The sequence below is a fragment of the Saccoglossus kowalevskii genome, chromosome 1, assembly GCF_978046115.1.
Source record: "Saccoglossus kowalevskii chromosome 1, keSacKowa6.1, whole genome shotgun sequence".
NCBI lineage: Eukaryota > Metazoa > Hemichordata > Enteropneusta > Harrimaniidae > Saccoglossus > Saccoglossus kowalevskii.
This window is the reverse complement of record NC_140641.1, coordinates 33,148,329-33,168,845: the sequence shown is the minus strand read 5'-3', so window position 1 is coordinate 33,168,845 and position 20,517 is coordinate 33,148,329. Positions and strand designations below refer to the sequence as shown.

The 20,517-nt window shown below is 40.4% G+C and overlaps 1 protein-coding gene across 1 annotated transcript in view; it reads right to left on the bottom strand.

Annotated features, from left to right (window-relative positions):
* The window catches only part of LOC102806360 (zinc finger FYVE domain-containing protein 26-like), a 70,563-nt gene that overhangs the window by 26,981 nt on the left and 23,065 nt on the right, over positions 1-20,517 (bottom strand). Inside the window, exons 8-20 of the mRNA XM_085497590.1 lie at positions 19,903-20,093; positions 18,417-19,550; positions 17,979-18,056; positions 16,619-16,794; positions 9,306-10,332; positions 7,883-7,985; positions 7,126-7,367; positions 5,369-5,601; positions 4,513-4,682; positions 3,960-4,045; positions 2,505-2,605; positions 2,234-2,326; positions 1,495-1,714 (exon numbers count right to left, since the gene is read on the bottom strand). Of these exons, the coding sequence (XP_085353716.1) occupies positions 1,495-1,714; positions 2,234-2,326; positions 2,505-2,605; positions 3,960-4,045; positions 4,513-4,682; positions 5,369-5,601; positions 7,126-7,367; positions 7,883-7,985; positions 9,306-10,332; positions 16,619-16,794; positions 17,979-18,056; positions 18,417-19,550; positions 19,903-20,093 (3,854 nt within the window). The remainder of the gene's footprint in view (positions 1-1,494; positions 1,715-2,233; positions 2,327-2,504; positions 2,606-3,959; positions 4,046-4,512; positions 4,683-5,368; positions 5,602-7,125; positions 7,368-7,882; positions 7,986-9,305; positions 10,333-16,618; positions 16,795-17,978; positions 18,057-18,416; positions 19,551-19,902; positions 20,094-20,517) is intronic.

Sequence of the window (20,517 nt, the reverse complement as noted above, 5' to 3'; positions counted from 1 at the left end):
TGGTCCCACATGGGCAGTGTTCCCCATAAAGGGTACAATGGTCCCACACAGGGCACAGTGTTCCCATAAAGGGTACAGTGGTCCCACACGGGCACAGTGTTCCCCATAAAGGGTATAGTGGTCCCACACAGGGCACAGTGTTCCCATAAAGGGTATAGTGGTCCCACACAAGGCACAGTGTTCCCCATAAAGGGTATAGTGGTCCCACACAGGGCACAGTGTTCCAATAAAGGGTACAGTGGTCCCACACAAGGCACAGTGTCCCCATAAAGGGTATAGTGGTCCCACACGGGCACAGTGTTCCCCATAAAGGGTATAGTGGTCCCACACAGGGCACAGTGTTCCAATAAAGGGTACAGTGGTCCCACATGGGCACAGTGTTCCCCATAAAGGGTACAATGGTCCCACACAGGGCACAGTGTTCCCCATAAAGGGTACAGTGGTCCCACACGGGCACAGTGTTCCCCATAAAGGGTATAGTGATCCCACACAGGGCACAGTGTTCCCATAAAGGGTATAGTGGTCCCACACAAGGCACAGTGTTCCCCATAAAGGGTATAGTGGTCCCACACAGGGCACAGTGTTCCCATAAAGGGTATAGTGGTCTCACACGGGCACAGTGTTCCCCATAAAAGGTATAGTGGTCCCACACAGGGCACAGTGTTCCCCATAAAGGGTATAGTGGTCCCACACAGGGCACAGTGTTCCCCATAAAGGGTATAGTGGTCCCACACAGGGCACAGTGTTCCCATAAAGGGTATAGTGGTCTCACACGGGCACAGTGTTCCCATAAAGGGTATAGTGGTCCCGCACAGGGCACAGTGTTCCCCATAAAGGGTATAGTGGTCCCACACAGGGCACAGTGTTCCAATAAAGGGTACAGTGGTCCCACACAAGGCAGTGTTCCCCATAAAGGGTATAGTGGTCCCACACAGGGCAGTGTTCCAATAACGGGTACAGTGGTCTCACACGGGCACAGTGTTCCCCATAAAGGGTATAGTGGTCCCACACAGGGCACAGTGTTCCAATAAAGGGTACAGTGGTCCCACACGGGCACAGTGTTCCCCATAAAGGGTATAGTGGTCCTGCACAGGGCTCCCCATAAAGGGTATAGTGGTCCCACACAGGGCACAGTGTTCCAATAAAGGGTACAGTGGTCCCACACAAGGCACAGTGTCCCCATAAAGGGTATAGTGGTTCCACACGGGCACAGTGTTCCCCATAAAGGGTATAGTGATTCCACACAAGGCACAGTGTTCCCATAAAGGGTATAGTGGTCCCATAAAGGGTATAGTGGTCTCACGCACACAGGGCACAGTGTTCCAATAAAGGGTGCAGTGGTCCCACATACACAGGGCACAGTGTTCCAATAAAAGGTACAGTGGTCCCACAAAGGGCAGTGTTCCCTTATAGGGTACAGTTGTCCCATACAAGGTACAGTGATTTCACACATGGCAGTGTTCAGGCCAATATATGAATATTCTGGTTACTTACCAGAAGAGAATAGACTACTTTTAGGTAACTTTGGACTCCATTTATACTCAAACTGTCTAGCAGTACTACTGTGTATCAAATTCCTTAATTTGTCACTCAGTTCCTCTGATGTGTATGGTAATATGAAAGTCAGCAGTCCTTCGTAGTTTGCACTATCCTCATTTTCATCAATAGTAACAAAATCTCTACTATACATATCTAGAAGTTGTGGAATAGTAACCTGAGAGAACATAGAGAAGCAATTATTTATTATCTTTGCAATGTTTATCTAATTATTTAGATTTTTGTTGGCATACATTAACAGTTTAAGCATGATATGGGTGAAAATCTGGTTTCCATTCGAAATATCTGACTGGGGAAGATAACAATGTGCTTTCGCTGTGTACAAAACTACTGAATACGCGAAAGACTATCTTGATTATCAGTTATATTTTAATAATAATAACTATTATAATAATAACAAAACAAAGCTATTTCTCATTTCTTTGCTTGAAAGCCAGAAACAAAAATTTGCTAACACTATGCAAAATATTTTTTTACTGGAGAACAATTATTAATATCTTATATTATTTGGATGTATTTTTTCCGTAGTTCATCATACAAAAAACACCAATACAAAATCAAGTTCATCCTCTACAGATGTATTGTCACACCTGCACAATCTTAATTCCCTAATTAAACCACTGTATCTTTAATATACAAAAGTAGACTGATCACAAATACATGTAATATACATTACCTCATATTTACTAATATCCACTGATATATTAGAATTAAGATATGTGAGCATTGCATTAGATAACTGCTCATTTAGATTCTCAGGATTCAATACCTACAATGTAAATATACATGGATGTGTTATGTCAAGACGTCAGGTCTGACAATATTGATGCACTGTATGTCAATTGAATGTGATCAACAGAATGATTGATTCCCTGTGTGATTTGATCTATATTTTTATATTATAAGTTTACAATTCCCACAAAAATAGAAGTTATTGTTACTGTTACCTGAACATGTGGAGAGGATAATGTACCGGTATTGATGACAAACAATAGTCTAGGATCTGGTGATGGTGCATATTTACACCATGGATCTGCATCACTTATACCTACATTCATATAGAAGCAAAATTAAATTAAAAAAACATGGTGGTATGCGGTTATTTATCAGAGAAGTGTGATAAACAAAATATGGACAAAAACATGTATTTACATGACTGTATATAATATTGCTGTTTGATATGGCATGTTAAGGACAAATTTGATTATTACCGTCAACTAAAAATAATGCTTATAGTAGGCATGAGCAGTGATCGTCATTGTATGTATCAAAACATTCAGTACACATATATTAGAGATGAAGATTTTTGTGGTTCATATCAGAGTTAGCATGTTATAAGAACAATGTTTTATTTCATTCAGCAACATGCAGTGTCAAACAGCAGTATTAAAATATTATGTCTCACCCATATTGCATCTTTGATGAATTAAAACTAAAAGAATAATTGATTCTATGCACATTTACAATGGTAATTATGATTAAAAATATTTTCCTTATTAAAACAATGGAGTAGATACAAAGTTAACTTACTCCATTTACCGAGGGTAATACTATTTAAAGCTTAAATGGCAGTAGTCACCATACATGTATATGCTGTGATATGGGACTCTAGTCACCATACATGTATATGCTGTGATATGGGACTCGTATAAACAAAGATGGTGACTTTGACTGTCACGTAAACCAATGAGTACAAACTGAGATAAAACTTTAACTATGTAATTTCTTTGGTGATTGGAAGGTATTGAAGAAGTCACCAGTGGTAATTGGTGTATGTTGTAGATTGGTCAAACTTGTACTCATTAGAAGAGTGCATTAGATTATGGGAAAATCAATGTTTATTAATACAAATGCCGCACATGAGCGGCACAATGACCACCTCCCTTTAAAGATTATTACTAGAATACTGCATCAGTATTGTGATCTTACTGATGTGTAAGTCTACTAAGAATGTGATCCAGTATTACCAGGGTGCAAACATTGCAGCATTCTCACTCTCAATATTTTTATTTTGGTATATGTAGACATAATGGGGTCATGTGACTAAAAGAAAGTGTTTGAATGAAGCATAAATGTAAAGCATATCACCATAGCTCATCTGTTATACAAGAATATTGTGGTAGCCAAGCCAAGCAATGCACACTCATAAGACAAAATGCAGAAAACCCACAAAAAGGTTTCAATTGGTAGTTTGGTCCCGGCTGATTAGAACATGCCAACTTAACTTCACACCAAAGAAACAGAACGATAAACCCTCCCATATGAACAGCTTCACTCTGTCATCTTCAAAGACAGCAGAGCTAAAAAAGTGAAGAAGCTTGTAGCAGATTTAACAATTATACAATTTTGCCATAAGTAAGATACATATTAAAAAGCAGGTATAGGTAGTAATTAAACCATACCCTGTACTCTGCATTGTAAGACGTAATCCAATGCACTTGGAGGTTGCCATCTATGTCTCAAAATTATATACCTCAGATCCAATACACTGTAAAATATAATAGACAAGAGTAAGCAAAACTGATTAATATATATATATAATAATATGTGTGACATGATGTATAATTCAGTTGTAAAGTTTGATTGCAATCCGTCAATGCATATGTCAGATATGTGGGTCTAGAACAGTATTTGTTAATTCGAATTGTCAAAAAAAACATATATACATGTATATATTATCTATTTGACCATGTATTAACTAACTAGTATGTACGTTTGGAAATGAAACAGTCCATGTATTTCTAAGAAAATTTGAAGGATGAATGAATAAAAGGACAGACATAGCAAACGCTGGGAGAGCTACATGTAGTACCTGTACATGTATATATACCTGTAGGCTATAATGTCACTTTGGAATCTCAGTACTATAGTTGTAAATATCAATATTTATTAAAATGAATGAAAAAAATGGCATCAGTTGTGAAAAGTTTAAACTACAGTAATTGTGCTGCTTACCTGATAATTCCAAGTTGTCCAACAGAATACGCTGTCTTTGACATCTGTATCACTTTTTCCAAAGATGTAGCAGTTACATCATACGGGGACGATAACCATTGACAATGTTCTAGCTCCAACTCACTGTTATTACCAATTGAGGCATGCTTACTATGACCTTTAGTAGTATCCTGAAATCACCACAGAATAGGTAATATAAAAGTACTTCAAAAGCCACACACATTATCTAAGTTACCTTCTATTCTTACCAAAGTCTACAAATCAGTACATCATACTCTTCCTAACAGAATGAATTAATCTGTTTATTTGATGTGGTTAATTACCTAATTATATTATAATATTTTCTTATTAATTCATAATGTCATGGCTAAAACAATAAACCAATAACAGATACATTTGTCGTCCAGATTTGATCAAAACTGCTGCATAAAGAAAAATCACTCTTGCATTTAAAACACGGTGTGAAATGAATTTAACCTTGCCATACACTTTAGTTCTAATCATCATCAGTGCATTATTGATGGATCTCTCTTCAAATTTGGCGTTTTTGTCAGAAAACCTAGCTTTGCCATTGAAGTACATCTATGATGATATGAACAACCTGTACTTTGGACCATAAATTGTGTATTAACTAGTACTCTTAGGGTATTTAAATGTCATTCACAATCCCCCATCCTCTAATACTACTTCACTAGTGACTACTTTCTGCTCAAGATGTGTTAGCTATACTTTTACATTTACTCCTTCAAACAGTTTTCACACTTGAATCCATTTAACTTGAGTACACCTCTATTACAAGACAATTGACTTATGTAAATGAGTATCTTGTATATATATATATATGTATAAAACTTACTGAAATGCTACAACGATGTACGTTGACATAGTTCAACATTGCATGTATAAACATCAAATTTAACAGGTTGGTATAAAAACATATCTTGTCATCTTTTGTGATTAGCTTTGTAAGATCAACTTCAGTAAACTGCTGTGTCTTGAACACAATGTCTTTATACTCATCTGTAGTCGAGGCATTTTGTGCAGCTCTCATGTCAAACATGTCATTATTCTTGGCATACTGGGCATGTGCTAAACATATGAAACATAAAATGTATTATTCATATTTTCTTGAATTCCACAAAGTGTGCAAAGACTAATACAGTAACATGTACAATGCAATTATTTTGTTCATCAATTGCCACACTTTCAAAAGCCAGGTACATGAAGAAAACCCCCTAAAGAAAAACAGACAGACTGGAGATGTCCAAGTTTGCATCATGAAATCATTATAGCTTTATTGGGGTCAAATGAGTAATAAATGTGTGACATATGTTATGAATAATTGCAAATTATGAAAATGTGTTGATCGCCATACATCAGTTACTCATATCAAGAGCATTTTATTTCCCACAATTCATGCTAACTCAGCCCATCAAATATTTCCCACAATTCATGCTAATTCAGGCTATCAAATATTTCCCACAATTCATGCTAATTCAGCTCATCAAATATTTCCCATAATGCATGCTAATTCAGCCCATCAAATTTTTCTCATAATGCATGCAAATTTGGCCCATCAAATATTTCCCACAATTCATGCTAATTCAGCCCATCAAATATTTCCCACAATTCACGCTAATTCAGCCCATCAAATATTTCCTACTATTCATGCTAATTCAGCCTATCAAATCATTCCCACAATTCACGCTAATTCAGCCCATCAAATATTTCCCACAATTCATGCTAATTCAGCCCATCAAATATTTCCCACAATCCATGCTAATTCAGCCCATCAAATATTTCCCACAATTCACGCTAATTTAGTCCATCAAATATTTCCCAAAATCCATGCTAATTCAGCCCATCAAATATTTCCCACAATTCACGCTAATTCAGCCCATCAAATATTTCCCACAATCCATGCTGATTCAGCCCATCAAATATTCTCCACAATCAATGCTAATTCAGCCCATTAAATATACCCCACAAACAACGTTAATTCAGCCCAAGGAATATATCCCACAATTCATGCTAATTCAGCCCATCAAATATACCCCACAATTCATACTAATTCAGCCCATCAAATATTTCCCACAATCCATGCTAACTCAGCCCATCAAATATTTCCCACAATTCATGCTAATTCAGCCCATCAAATATTTCCCACAATTCATGCTAATTCAGCCCATCAAATATTTCCCATAATTCACCCTAATTCAGCCCATCAAATATTTCCCACACTTCACGCTAATTCAGCCCATCAAATATTTCCCATAATTCACCCTAATTCAGCCCATCAAATATTTCTCACAATCCATGCTAATTCAGCCCATTACATATTTCTCACAATCCATGCTAATTCAGCCCATCAAATATTTCTCATAATCCATGCTAATTCAGCCCATTAAATATTTCCCACAATTCATGCTAATTCAGCCCATCAAATACATTGTATTCTCCACAATTCATGCTAATTCAGCCTATCAAATATTTCCCACAATTCACCCTAATTCAACCCATCAAATATTTCCCACAATTCATGCTAATTCAGCCCATCGAAATTTCACATCCCAAATCCCACACTGGATTCATAATGCAACAGTTTGTTTTTACCTTTCATGAGAGAGAGCATCCTTGTCAGCAAATCAGCAGCAATGTCCAGTGGATGCTTATTTGTATCAGTAAACTGAGAACCCGCCTTGTTAACATTCAATACGATTCTACCAGTATAATCAATGCAGGGCTGTGGTACACTGAGTGGTAAGGACAGTGGCTTTATATCGATATTTGGACAACAACTTTGGACTATTATATGTACTAAGTTTAATTTCAATTGACCAGCAACTCTTTCCAGTCTGAAACAAAAATTGTAAATATTGTAAATGTATGATTTCATATTTTAAGACATGCAAAGTAATGATAACATCATGTCGCTTTTTTAATAGTCAATGTTCTCACTACAGGTTTTAATGCATCATCTCTAAAAAATGAAAAGGATGTGATAGACAATAAATGCAGCACATTTAATATGATTATGGTTAGTTTGGTGGTGAATACTAAGAAAATAATGGCTAAAATGCTGTTAGTATTTTTTGTTTCATGATCGGACGAAGAATGGCATTCAATTTTATCCAATATTATAATAGGAAATTGCATTTTAAATTTTTTTTATTAAAAATGTTACTAGTTTTAATTTCTACTAGTCCGATTGTAAAATTACCGATCTTGGGTATACACACTAGCAATAAATAAGTTCAAACACTGGAATTACACAATATACCCCTGGTAGGTAATATATTTGTGGATTGCTCTAGTGCAGTTTAATATTCATAATTAAAAACACATGGTTTTCTCTGGTAAATATACAAACCTGGATGGAGGAATATGCTGTTCAAACATCAGTTTGCCAAGAGTGGATGTTGGTCCTTCTTCAAGGACTGTAAATGGATTTGGAGACTTCATACTTGATGAACCTAAAAAACAAACAACATTGAATGCTGGATTTAAGAAACTGACATTATACATGTACATGTACATGTACTTGGTATTAATCTATAAAATGGTGAAAACAAGCAGCCTGTCGGCTGAGATAGCTCCGCTGTTAGCAATGCACATGGCAATTAAAGAACAGAAGATATCATTAGAAAATGAACAAATCTGAGAGAGGTCCACATGTAGTACCTATATGTATAATATATCAAAGCAATTGGACTTGCGGTTTTCAACAAGAAGTCGAAAATATCACTTTTTACCAAAAATTACAAAAATATTCATCAAAATTAGAGAATTAAAGATATCATTATGAAATGAACAAATCTGAGAGAGGTCCACATGTAGTACCTATATATGTAATATCAAAGCAATTGGACTTGCGGTTTTCAACAAGAAGTCGAAAATATCACTTTTTACCAAAAATTACAAAAATATTCACCGAAATTAGAGAATTAAAGATATCATTACAAAATGAACAAATCTGAGAGAGGTCCACATGTAGTACCTATATATGTAATATCAAAGCAATTGGACTTGCGGTTTTCAACAAGAAGTCGAAAATATCACTTTTTACCAAAAATTACAAAAATATTCACCGAAATTAGAGAATTGAAGATATCATTACAAAATGAACAAATCTGAGAGAGGTCCACATGTAGTACCTATATATGTAATATCAAAGCAATTGGACTTGCGGTTTTCAACAAGAAGTCGAAAATATCACTTTTTACCAAAAATTACAAAAATATTCACCGAAATTAGAGAATTGAAGATATCATTACAAAATGAACAAATCTGAGAGAGGTCCACATGTAGTACCTATATATGTAATATCAAAGCAATTGGACTTGCGGTTTTCAACAAGAAGTCGAAAATATCACTTTTTACCAAAAATGACAAAAATATTCACCAAAATTAGAAAATTAAAGATATCATTACAAAATGAACAAATCTGAGAGAGGTCCACATGTAGTACCTATATATGTAATATCAAAGCAATTGCACTTGCGGTTTTCAACAAGAAGTCGAAAATATCACTTTTTACTAAAAATGACAAAAATATTCACCAAAATTAGAGAATTGAAGATATCATCATGAAATGAACAAATCTGAGAGAGGTCTACCCAAGGTACATATACACCAAGTATCAAAGCATTCAGGCTTGTAGTTTTCAAGAAGAAGTCGAAAAAGTAAAACATTGACACGGACGACGACGACGACGACGGACGACGACGGACAATCACTCATATGATAAGCTCCGCTCGACAAAGTCGACAGCGGAGCTAAAAAACTAAACTTACCAGACATGAGGTTATTACCATCCAATAATAAAGAAGCAAATATATCCAGGTGTTGATATAAACTTCTCAAGTATTCAGCTCTACTAGCACCATCATTGGTTTGACATTTCATCGCCATGATATGTTCGAAAGTTTGGTTGTTATCGTAAGTCTGTAAAAGTTGTTTCATGGTTTGCCTGACAAGTGAACGATTTACTGACTGAGCTGCTACTGCTATGGCACTTTTTTGGGATTTGTCCTTTTCAGGTGAATCTTCAGCTTTCCTGGGGTTCACGTCACTGTCTTCCGAGGCTCTGTATTCAGTAAGGACACTTTCCAGTTTACTAATCACTCTTTCCTGCTCTACAACACTGTTAACATGTGCTTTTATGCTAACAGACTCTATTGGAAGCACTCCAGTTATCAATACATCTTTGGCACTTCTTTCACTATACTTCTGAAAGAGGACTGGCTTAAGTAGTATGTTAGTATCACCTTTGGATAGATTCACCAGGTACCATATTTGTTTCATAAAGCTCAATGGACCCCTTAGTGAAGTTAGAACTTGCTCATTAGACTGACCAGCAGCTGATCTTGGCATTGGTGGCTGATGTAGATTACCAGCTTCAACTGCCTGGAGCTTATTATTTGCCATCTGAAGTAGATCTCTGCTGACATCCCAAGCATTGCTGCTTGTACAAGCCAAGTCCAGAATAACCAAAGCAGGCACATGTTCATTACTGGCAAATCTTCTAAGAATTGCTAGAATGCCTGCAGAATCTGTTTCTTGATCAATGAAGACCGGCAATTCAGTTGTGCTTAACATCTCATCTACCATACCAGATACTGACAGTGATGACATCCCGGCTGCAGCAACACTTGCAATACTACTGATAGGGGAACTTTTATGTGTCATTCTATTCACTGGCTTTTCATATTGCTTCTTTGGTTCAAGACTCTGTAAATTACGTACTGTTAATTCAAGGCTCTCTGCAAAGGACACCTCCTTGGCTTCTGCCTTACCTTCCATCTTGAATAATTTTACAACCTGAGAAATTATAAAAATAATTTAGAGAGAGCAAATTACAAGAAACAAGGTGCATTTGTATACATTAATGCTGTGTCAAAATGGTTTACTCAAAGCCACACACTCCACAGGGTCAGTGCTTGTTATAGATTAATTCAGAGTTAATTTCATGATATCTTAGATTTAGGCGAAGGTTCTCCGAACCCGCCTATTCACATAGTTCATACCCACCATAGACTCCGGTCAGTCAAAATGACTATTTTGAACTGTAGGAATTAATCAGCAATTCTGCTGGTGACGGAGAGATAGAATCCATGTCAGGGGAAGCCTCATGACCTCAAGATTCTTTTACCCCTTACGTCACGAACCCACGTGACCGAGGCCACCTGGCAGCGCCACAGGTAGCTGTCCATCACTCTGGTTCTTTTCTCTCCGCCTCGAGGACTTAGACCAACACGTCGGAAAGAGTGGGGAGGTTGGGGGGACCCGGAGTCTATGGTGGGTATGAACTATGTGAATAGGCGGGTTCGGAGAACCCTCGCCTAAATTCACTACGTTCAATTACCCACCATAGACTCCGGTCAGTCAAAATGACTATTTTGAATTGTAGGCAGAGTCAGAAACCGATAGGTGGCGGGTTTTTCCGAGCAAACAGAAAAAAAAAAGAAGAATGATGAAAGACTTTTCCCCAGTCCGGGATGAAAACAAACCCAAAAACCTAAGTTAAGACCCAAGAAGAGTGGTGTCTTTATAATACCTTGCCTGCGCTGTCCCCGAAGCAAGAAGCCAAAGCTGCTGTGGTGACAGGGTTCGGTGTGCCCGAAAAAGCTAGACCCAAGCCGAATTCGGGGGTGATAAGCTTGAAGTAGGACCGAAACAGTTTGCATGAGGGCGTAGGTCGACAGAAGCGAAACCTGGGAGCTTCCAGGAAGTGCTAGTGGAACAGACAATCTGCCCGCAAAAATGCCGAGACTGACTTATCGCCTATGCGCAGAGGCCCCTGCGGTCGTTCAGGCTGGGTCAGCAAACAAGGCCTGACCCGCTACGACAGGACCTAACCTGAAGAGACCCTGCTCAATAGATTGGGTGTCTCTTAGGTAGTAGTTGATGAAGACGTTCTGCGTTCTCCAGAAGCCTGCCCTCAGAATGTGTTTGAGGGGGGCACCTGAAGCTAGCGCTAGTGAGTTAGCAATCGCACGGACCTCATGTTCTCATACTTGGTGTCTCTGCAAGGTCTCTGTTGAAGAGGATAGTGTATTATAGACCTCCAGTACAGTCGCAGTAATCCACCTGGAGATGGAAGTCGGGGAAGCCGGCTTATCCTGTTTGCTAGGGCCGTAACACAAAAACATGTGTTTGGTTCCCCGTCTGGAAAACCTGGTACGGTTCACGTAGCAACTCAGCGCTCGGACCGGGCAGAGAAGCAATTCCACCTGATCCTCCGGACCGACAATATTTGCCAGCCGGGGGATGACGACCGGTTGAGGATCATGTCCTGGGATTTGGTTCTTGGCGAGAAACCCGATTCGTGTGATTAGTACAAATGTACAACTTGATCGCCCATAAAAGCGGCACAACCGTCCGAGAAGTGCACCTAGCTCTGACCGGCGCCTACCTGAGGCGAGGGCCAGTAGTAAGACTATTTTCCACATCAAAAATTTTAGTGGTGCTGATTGGAGAGGCTCAAAGGGCGGTCTGCTTAGAGCAGACAACACAGCCGACGAGTCCCAGTTGGGTGGCTCCCTTGTATGGGGTCTTGGCGTCTGGAAAGCAGTAAATAGTCTCCTAATAATAGGACAATTGGCTAGTCTTGTTCCCGTACGTTCTGAGTGGTGGGGGACAGTAGCCAACGCTCGCTGCGTAGGACAAACCCACTTCGTCAAACAGGTGGACGAAAGAGCCTGCTATCTGGCCAATAGAGGGATGGTATGAATCAATCTCCCTTCCGCTACACCAATCAGTGTATGCTTGCAGCCTAGAAATATAGGTCGCGTAGGTGGAATCCCTGTTCGCCCTGGCCAGGACGTTGGCAGTCCACTCAGATAAGGTTTTCGTATGTGCGGGTCTATTGAGAGCCTCTATGCGTGTAAGTGATACCTGCTGGGCTCGTTGGTAGTGCACCGTCTGGTTGGGACGGCAGGTCCGGTAAGTCCGGAAGCACTGCTGGCGCTTTGACTAGCATTTCCAACAAAAGTGGAAACTAGGCCTTGCTTGGCCAATTGGGTGCAACCCATGATAATATGCGGGTGTGCACCTGTTGAAGTTTTCTCCGGTGCCCGGTGAACTAGCGGGAAGGGAAGAAAGGCGTACACAACTAAGTGGGTCCACGGGGCTAGCAAAGCGATCCTGGCCCAGGCTCCTGGAGTCAGCAGGAGTGTTACGTACGTCGGGAGCTTGGCGTTCCGGGGTGCGGCAAAACGGTCCAACCTTGGACCATCCCACGGCCGAAACAGCCTGGAGGCTACTGGGGTATCAGCCACTCCGTGTTCTGGAGATGGAGCCGCCCTGAAAAGGCGTAGCCAGACTGTTCCTCACCCCTAGAAAGTGGTGTGTGGTTAGCTCCACATTGTATTCCAGACACTAAAGGAGGATTTTGCTCCGCTAGGACTGTCAACGATGGGGGATGCCTAGGTCCAAAACTGGACGCCTGCCACTTGTAGATTTGGTACTACGAACACATTTGGGTAGAAGCCTGGCCTTAGTTCCAGCTGATGTACCCTGTGTATGGCGTCTTTCCCCAGCAAACTGCTACTTCCTGTCTGATTGCTTCCGCCTTGCGGGAGTCCCCTGGCAGTGCCCAACAGGGGAGACACTGACGGGGGAAATGGAGATTTCAGCGGTATCCCGTAAACGGATGTCACCACCTGGAAAGGTCCAGGGATCGGTCACCCGCCGTCTCCAAACCGGACTACACCGGCGCAATCTGTGTACGACAGGGATATGTGGCCATGTGTTCGGCAGTTGCGAGGGGGGTGCTCCCTTCCCCCATGAGGTGAGTTCCCCAAGGCCTGAAGTAGTCACTAAGTTGTGACCTGGCCATTCACCGAACACGTGCCCCCCACCCCCACCCCCTGTTGCAGAGGTGAGCGTCAAACATGCCTCCCCTGCTGCCGGGTAGACGTCCGCCCAAAGAGGGTGAGGAGCCACCACCTGGCTCTTACCTCCCTGGGGGTGCGCCACTACCCCTCCCTCCCATGGGTATAAGCGCTTGCCTCCTGGCTGACTCTGGCTAGCGGACGACGCCCTATGGCGTTGTGTTTTCTGTGCTTGGGGTGCTCTCCGCTTGCCCATGGCAGGACCAACTGGCTAGCGGATTCGATCTGAACCCTTTGGTTCATTACACTCCGAAGCTTCGAGACTGTACCCTACATTCCCTGAACAAAGAGGGTGGAGGATGTCCAGTCTGCGTCACTGAGGTGGGGACGTACCCCGGCTCAGCTTGTCAGAGAAAACATGTGCGTCTAAGGCCGCGTCTCGTAGCACGGTAGTGGCCCTGGCCAAGAGAGCCAGGCGACACTAGGGGGTGTCGCATGTAGATGTGCGGTGGCTCACCAGTAAAAATGTTGCCTGGTCTAGGAGACTGGTGTGTTCTGCCTCCAAGGTATCCAGAGTGCTGGTCACGCATAATAATGTGCTCAAGCAACTCTGCCCTCAGGGCTGGATGGGTTGTCTTCAATTGGCAAAGACACCCATGGAACGCGGCTATCACCCTTTGCCCGGTTTGCCAAATTCGTGGTAATGGGGTCTAGGGAAGAAGCCTTGAAATCCAGTTGGGGGCGTTTTGGTCTCATCCCAAGCTATGGGGTCTGACCCCGAAACCACACGACCGGGTAGCGTTTGGTCCAGTGGGAAGTGTTGCCTAATGTTATCCCCACCCGGGGGCCTTAAGAATTACATCCTCCGCGGCTGACCAACGCCGCCCATCAACACCGTTTGTGTGCTCTGCGCCCCACTTCACACTCAGGCAGACAGGGAGAGACGTGCCAACGGGGTTGCTTTGGATCCCGACGCCTGTGATCCCATAAGCGTTGAAGCAACTTTAGGTGGTCGCTTTAGGATCAAGGGTGGGGGTATATACATCGTATCACTGGGATCGATGATACTCCGCCTCACCCCAAAAGCGTGGCTCACCGAGTCATACAGATGGAAGACTCTGAGGGACCGCCCGGAGTACCGGCTGTATCCGACGCGAGCAAACTGCATCTCCTTTCACTTTAAATAGCGTGTTCAACTGTGCATCTCATGACAGGGTCGGTTCCCTCTGGGGACGCTCGTGGGTCGGTAAGAAAGGAGTCAAAACCCACAGCGGGGACCGGACACAAGGATAAATTCGTTACCATTGTACCGTTACCGCGTGACGAACCCTAGCTGGCTGAAAGTGTGGGGGGGTCAACGTATGCCCTGCCCTGAAAGCCCTGCCCCGAGATCGAAGACTTGGCTGCCAGCACTGCATTGGCATTCAGTGCCTGAGGATCCAGAGAAGGATCGGTGCAAATAGCCTGAGCCTCGGCCACCCCCCAAAATAGTGGGAGAGCCGTGACTGGGAACGGGGGTTCCCTGGAAGAGACGTGTTTGAATGCAAACATGCTTTCGTGTCTCTTCCTGCTTGCCCACCGAGGGGACACAGTGGAGACGGCTCGCTCCGATGCGTCTAATCTACCCGGCCTGCCAGGGACGCAATTGCCCCGACAGTCCTACGACCAAAGCCCTCAACTCGGAGGCAAACCCAGCGCCGTGCGAGGAAGGGTCCACAAAGAGACCCGCAACGGGCCCCATAGGAGGAAAGCCTCCAGGGGCACAGCCTCGCTGTAGTCGGTAAAATCTGGTAAAACACCGCCTGAAAAAACAGACTGTGAGGATGCCCTCCGATCAGCGGGGGAGACCGAGAAAAATATCGGTACCTCCACCATCGGGCCTTTTACTCGACGTCCCGGTACATGAAGTGCCGGTAGCCGAGCGTGAGGACTTTCCACTCAAGCAAAACACGCAACTCACTTTAACCGATTTGTTTACTGGACGCGCGACCTTGCTGTGACGTGGTCAGTCTCAGCGATTTGGATGGCTCTGAAAGAAAATCTCAGGCCTCAGAACTCCAGTGAAAAAAACATGCTTTCACGCAAAAACCCGAAACCTGCACGTAGCTATGACAAAGTATCTCGGATGCGGGTTCTATGCTGGTAAATTCTGAATATAACCACTGCACGGTCGACTCGAAACACGAGGAGACCGGAAAGAAAACGGCAGCGAGCCCGGGCGCTGTCATTACATCTATATATTGCTAAATACATTGAAAATAAAAGACGACATGCATGAGGGAAAAAGAATTACAGTTGTAAAAGGTGCCGCCATGAAAACCAACTGGTTACGTAGTGGCGCCGGATTTTAATTTCTTTGTTGTGAAAAATACTACACACAAAGGGGAAAACGACACAAGGGTAAAAATGACAAGGAAAACTTATCCTACCAGCTACAATGTCGGATGCCGTGCAGCGGCAACAACCCAGGCTGTAAATCCGGATAGGAAAAAAAAAGCAGGCGATCCAGCAGAGCTTGCTAGATTTCATCTCCACTCGAGATGAAGAGTAAATCAGAGTGATGGACGGCTACCTGGGGCGCTGCCAGGTGGCCTCGGTCACGTGGGTTCGTGACGTAAGAGATAAAAGAATCTTGAGGTCATGGGGCTTCCCCTGACCTGGATTCTATCTCTCCGTCACCGGCAGAATCGCTGATTAATGCCTACAGTTCAAAATAGTCATTTTGACTGACCAGAGTCTATGGTGGGTAATTGAACGTAGTGAATTGCACTAATGCGTAACATGAAAACAGACAACATAATTAATCTAGTGACTGCTTGTTTTAACTTTTTCAAATTCCTGTACTTGATGAGAGTTTTGAAAAGTTATAAATGCACTTTACTTAATTTTAAACATTTCCTGGATATGAGCAGATACAGCGCATATACTGATTTTTAATTAAATAATGATGCTGTTAAATATAAATTTTTGTAAATATTTATAAATGTAGATTAAATCCAGAAACAAGAGGCTGAGATTTGTTATCAGGGTACTCTTTTGTACCACTCTCTTTGTGTAAGACTGATTGCTGATTGTACAATGCTAAGGATATTAAACAGTGTATTTCGAAATTATAATATTCATCCACACTAGTGATGTCCAAATCACAGTTGCTGTGATTGGTCAAATAGTTTACAATTGCCACTTTGAGTTTTTAAACGTTATTTAAATATTTACAAATTAACCCTAAACCACAGCCATCGGTAATCCATGAGTGTACAGTGTACATTTACCTGGTTAGCTTGCGTATAGTTAGATTTCCTTAGACAAATTCTAAGTAATGTAATAGGAGACGCTAACATTTTTGATATTATACCATTATTCTTTTTAGTAAGAAAACTAGTATTACTTCTTTTTCTCAATCTCCGCTTCTTCTTTCGTCTTTTATCTCTACTTCCAACACTTGTATCTAAATGATAAAATATTTAATTTGTTCAGGATTAAAATGTAATAGGTCATAGAAAGTGGCACATTCCTTTTTCAAAAATATCTCTTATGAGCTAAACAGCTGACATCCCAAAGAACTGGGATTATAGATTATGTGCGAGGGAACAATTTCACATAGAGGAAAATAATGCGTCAATTGAAGTTGGTGTGGTTAGTATGATGGTAGATTACATTTGTACAGTGTTTTACAGTGGTACAAGACATTATGATGATCGATATAAGACATTATGTTTTTATTATCTATTATGACTTACACTTGTATGACAGTCATGATGCAAATTGGAGTCACACAGTTTATTTGTTTGTTTTTATTGTGTATTTGTGGCATGCAAAGATATTGCTATGGAACAGTATTAGTTAAAACACAGTTTTTGTATCTGATCTGGTAAACAAAATGTGCATCAAGGACCCAATCTAAGTTCAATGAGCTTGACTTTTGAATGAAATATGTCCATGTATGACTGAGATCTGGAATGCTGTATTTTGATGAATATTTGGCCATTCTGAATTGAATCATGAAACAACTGTATATGTAAAGTTTAAATGTGACTTGGAAAGTCAGGTTAGAAATATGGCATAGCATTCATTAACAAATAAAATGACCACCATTCAGCTAGAATAGGATCATAAAAAAAAATGCATTATGCATATGCATGATGTAAAGCGTGTGTAAAATCAGAATGTAACAGAATGGATAGATAGATGGATAGATAGATAGATGGACTGAGGTGAAGTCCTTGTTGTTGTAAGATGACTAACAAAGACTTTACATTGCTTTAAATAGTACAATACAAGTCAACGAGGGAAGACATTTTCCTTTCATATATCTTCACCTTCATCTATGATGATAAATACAGGGTAAAATAAAACGTAAATGACCCAAGGTCTGTGAAATTGAGAAACAGTTTACAGCGTTGGGAAAAGGAAAAATTATGATAAAAACAAACATTATTCTTCCCCCAAACTCTGTGCAAAATTTGTATATCTTGGATTCGTCAATTTCCTTTGCTACACTTTGGCACACCTGAACATCAACAATTTATAGATATAACGTTTACCCAAAGGACAGAAGACCAATATTGATGAGAAAGAAGATGAACATATGAAAATCAACATGAGTTATGAATGGAGTTAGTGCATGATTACCAGATTGTGAGGGTTCCAGACTTTTTTGTGATCCAGTTGTGTATGAACCACTCTCGACTCCGGAATAGTTTTCCATTACTGAAATCCATGTAAGAGATTATATATTAACAAAGATTGAAACTACACATGCCGAATGCTTAAAGAAGCTACACCCATTTTCTTTTTAACAAATAAGAACAGAAAATTCTCCATGTCATTCACAAAATACATTACTCTACTGTACACCACTGTAATAGATTTTGCTAGTCAGGGAAACCATGACATTTTGTAGAAATTGTTAATGATTGAAATTGTCCTCATAAAGTTATTTAATTATCAAATTACGAAAATTAATATTCAGTGGTTTATATTATGTCTTAACAGAAAAGGTATCACCACATAATTGTGTACAGGAAACACAAATTACAGGAATATGTTAATCATCTGTACAAGACATACCTGACGATGATCTCATTCTCCTATCTGAACATAATTTTCTCTTTCTCCTTGAAATTTGTTCATCTCCCTGTGCGTAGTAAGTAATATCATCATCATCATCATCATCTCCAGAGTAGCTATCATAATTATCATTCAATGTTGGTAATACTTTCTGACTCTGTGTGACCAACTGATATCTCCACTGTGCTTCATTGATATACTGATTGAGTCTAGAGCTTCGTTGCTGCAATGTGTTTGTGGGCACTGAGCACCGGATATACTGAGACAAGCACTTGCTCGTTGCAGAAGATTTAGTTTCCCTCTCTGTGGAAGACTGTCCCAGAATGTATTTAGCTGTACTTAAATCAATCATACATTCCTTGAGCACTTTGAGGATATCTCCAACCACATTTCCTGAAATTAAAAACCCTGCCCTGTTTTCTGTAATTAGACTAGTACTACTGGTATTTGGGGATTTGGATGATTTGGTTGACTCCGACATGTATGAGTGTAATGGTAATTTGTCACCTCTCAAATCAGCAAAGACCTCTGGTGACTTCAAGTCAATTCGGTTTTGATCTTCAACAGTTATATGACAGTGTGCAGACTTATCAGTATGTGAAGTATCTTGTTTCCATGTTGTATTTCTAGCATTATCAGGTGTTGCTAATTCAAAGCTTATTTCAATGGAACGCTCTAAAACAGGAGTCGTAGGACTATCAATACTAGTAGATCTTCTCATCTCCTCATCTACAAGTCCTTCCTCGTGCTCACTACCACTGTCATTCAACACAGAATCATTAAATACATCACTGTGCCGAGAAAAAAGTAATGAAAAAATATTCTCTAAGGTTTCTATCCTATAAACAAGTGGATATATTTCTGTAAGGTGATTTTTGGCAATTTCTAACTTTTTCGTAATGTAACACTGGCAATCATTTGTGGTATCAGTTTCACATGTCTGAGCTTGTAACAGGTCAAATTTGTCCGTGTTTTGTTTACAGTATTGAATGATATCCATGAATGATTTGAGGGCACAGTAACTCCTGTACACCATAGTGTCTCTTTCTTGTTCTATACTTAGTTGATGGTCATCATCCTGGGCAGCAAATCTTACTGATTTCTTGTCAGTCCACAAACCTCTAGTAGATGATCCTGAAATTATGAAATATATACATACATGTATGGTATGATCAACTAAGCGTTGACTGAACACAACTGACATAGATCAAATATGTTCATATCACCTGTGGTAAAGTAAGACACACAAACAACTTTTAAAGTGTGTGATCGGATATAATCACTATGAACAGTGCTCCCAGTTTTGATTCAGTAAGATATTTGAGCCAGTTTATTCAGTTCTATACAGAATTACAGGTCTTTCAGTGCCAGATATAAAACCATGCTTCAGCCATGCAATCAGACTAAGTATACTTAAATAAGCCATTTACCGGTACTTTGTGTTTTTAAACATATAATAAATAGTCAACATTTTCCTAATTCTCACCTTGTACAGTAGGTAAGACTGGTCTTTCACTTAATATATCTAATATTATCTTTTCCTCAATACTTGCTAGATGCATTGACTGATGTAACACATATAGTACTGAGTGGGACTCCAAACCATGAAACATTTCACTGGCTCTTTGCAGCTCTTCTGTACTGGATATGTCAGTCTCACTTCTATCAAGAAATGGCCTACAGAGACAAAAAACACTGTCTGAGTGCATACATTGAGGTATACTCGTAATAACCTTATTATTATACATCTTTCTTCCAAGGATATACCATGGGAATGCCGAAATCCAAAATGTTCAGAACAGCATCAGCGAACTTCTTTGTGTGGAGTCCGGTCAAACTCTGGTGGCAGCCATGTTTGTTTTTACTATTAGAGAATGCTTACGCGCATAATCATTCCATATTTGGAAATCACATTTCCTGATATGGTATGATGAAAATAACCCTTAAAATACCGCAAAATTACAGCATGCTGTAACTTATGGCGTTACGATGACAAATGTATAATAATATACAATACTAGTATGTGAAGAGAATAACATTTCAGGTTGTTTCACTGGAGAAATTTACATGTATATTTATACTTAAAAATACACTAAATATA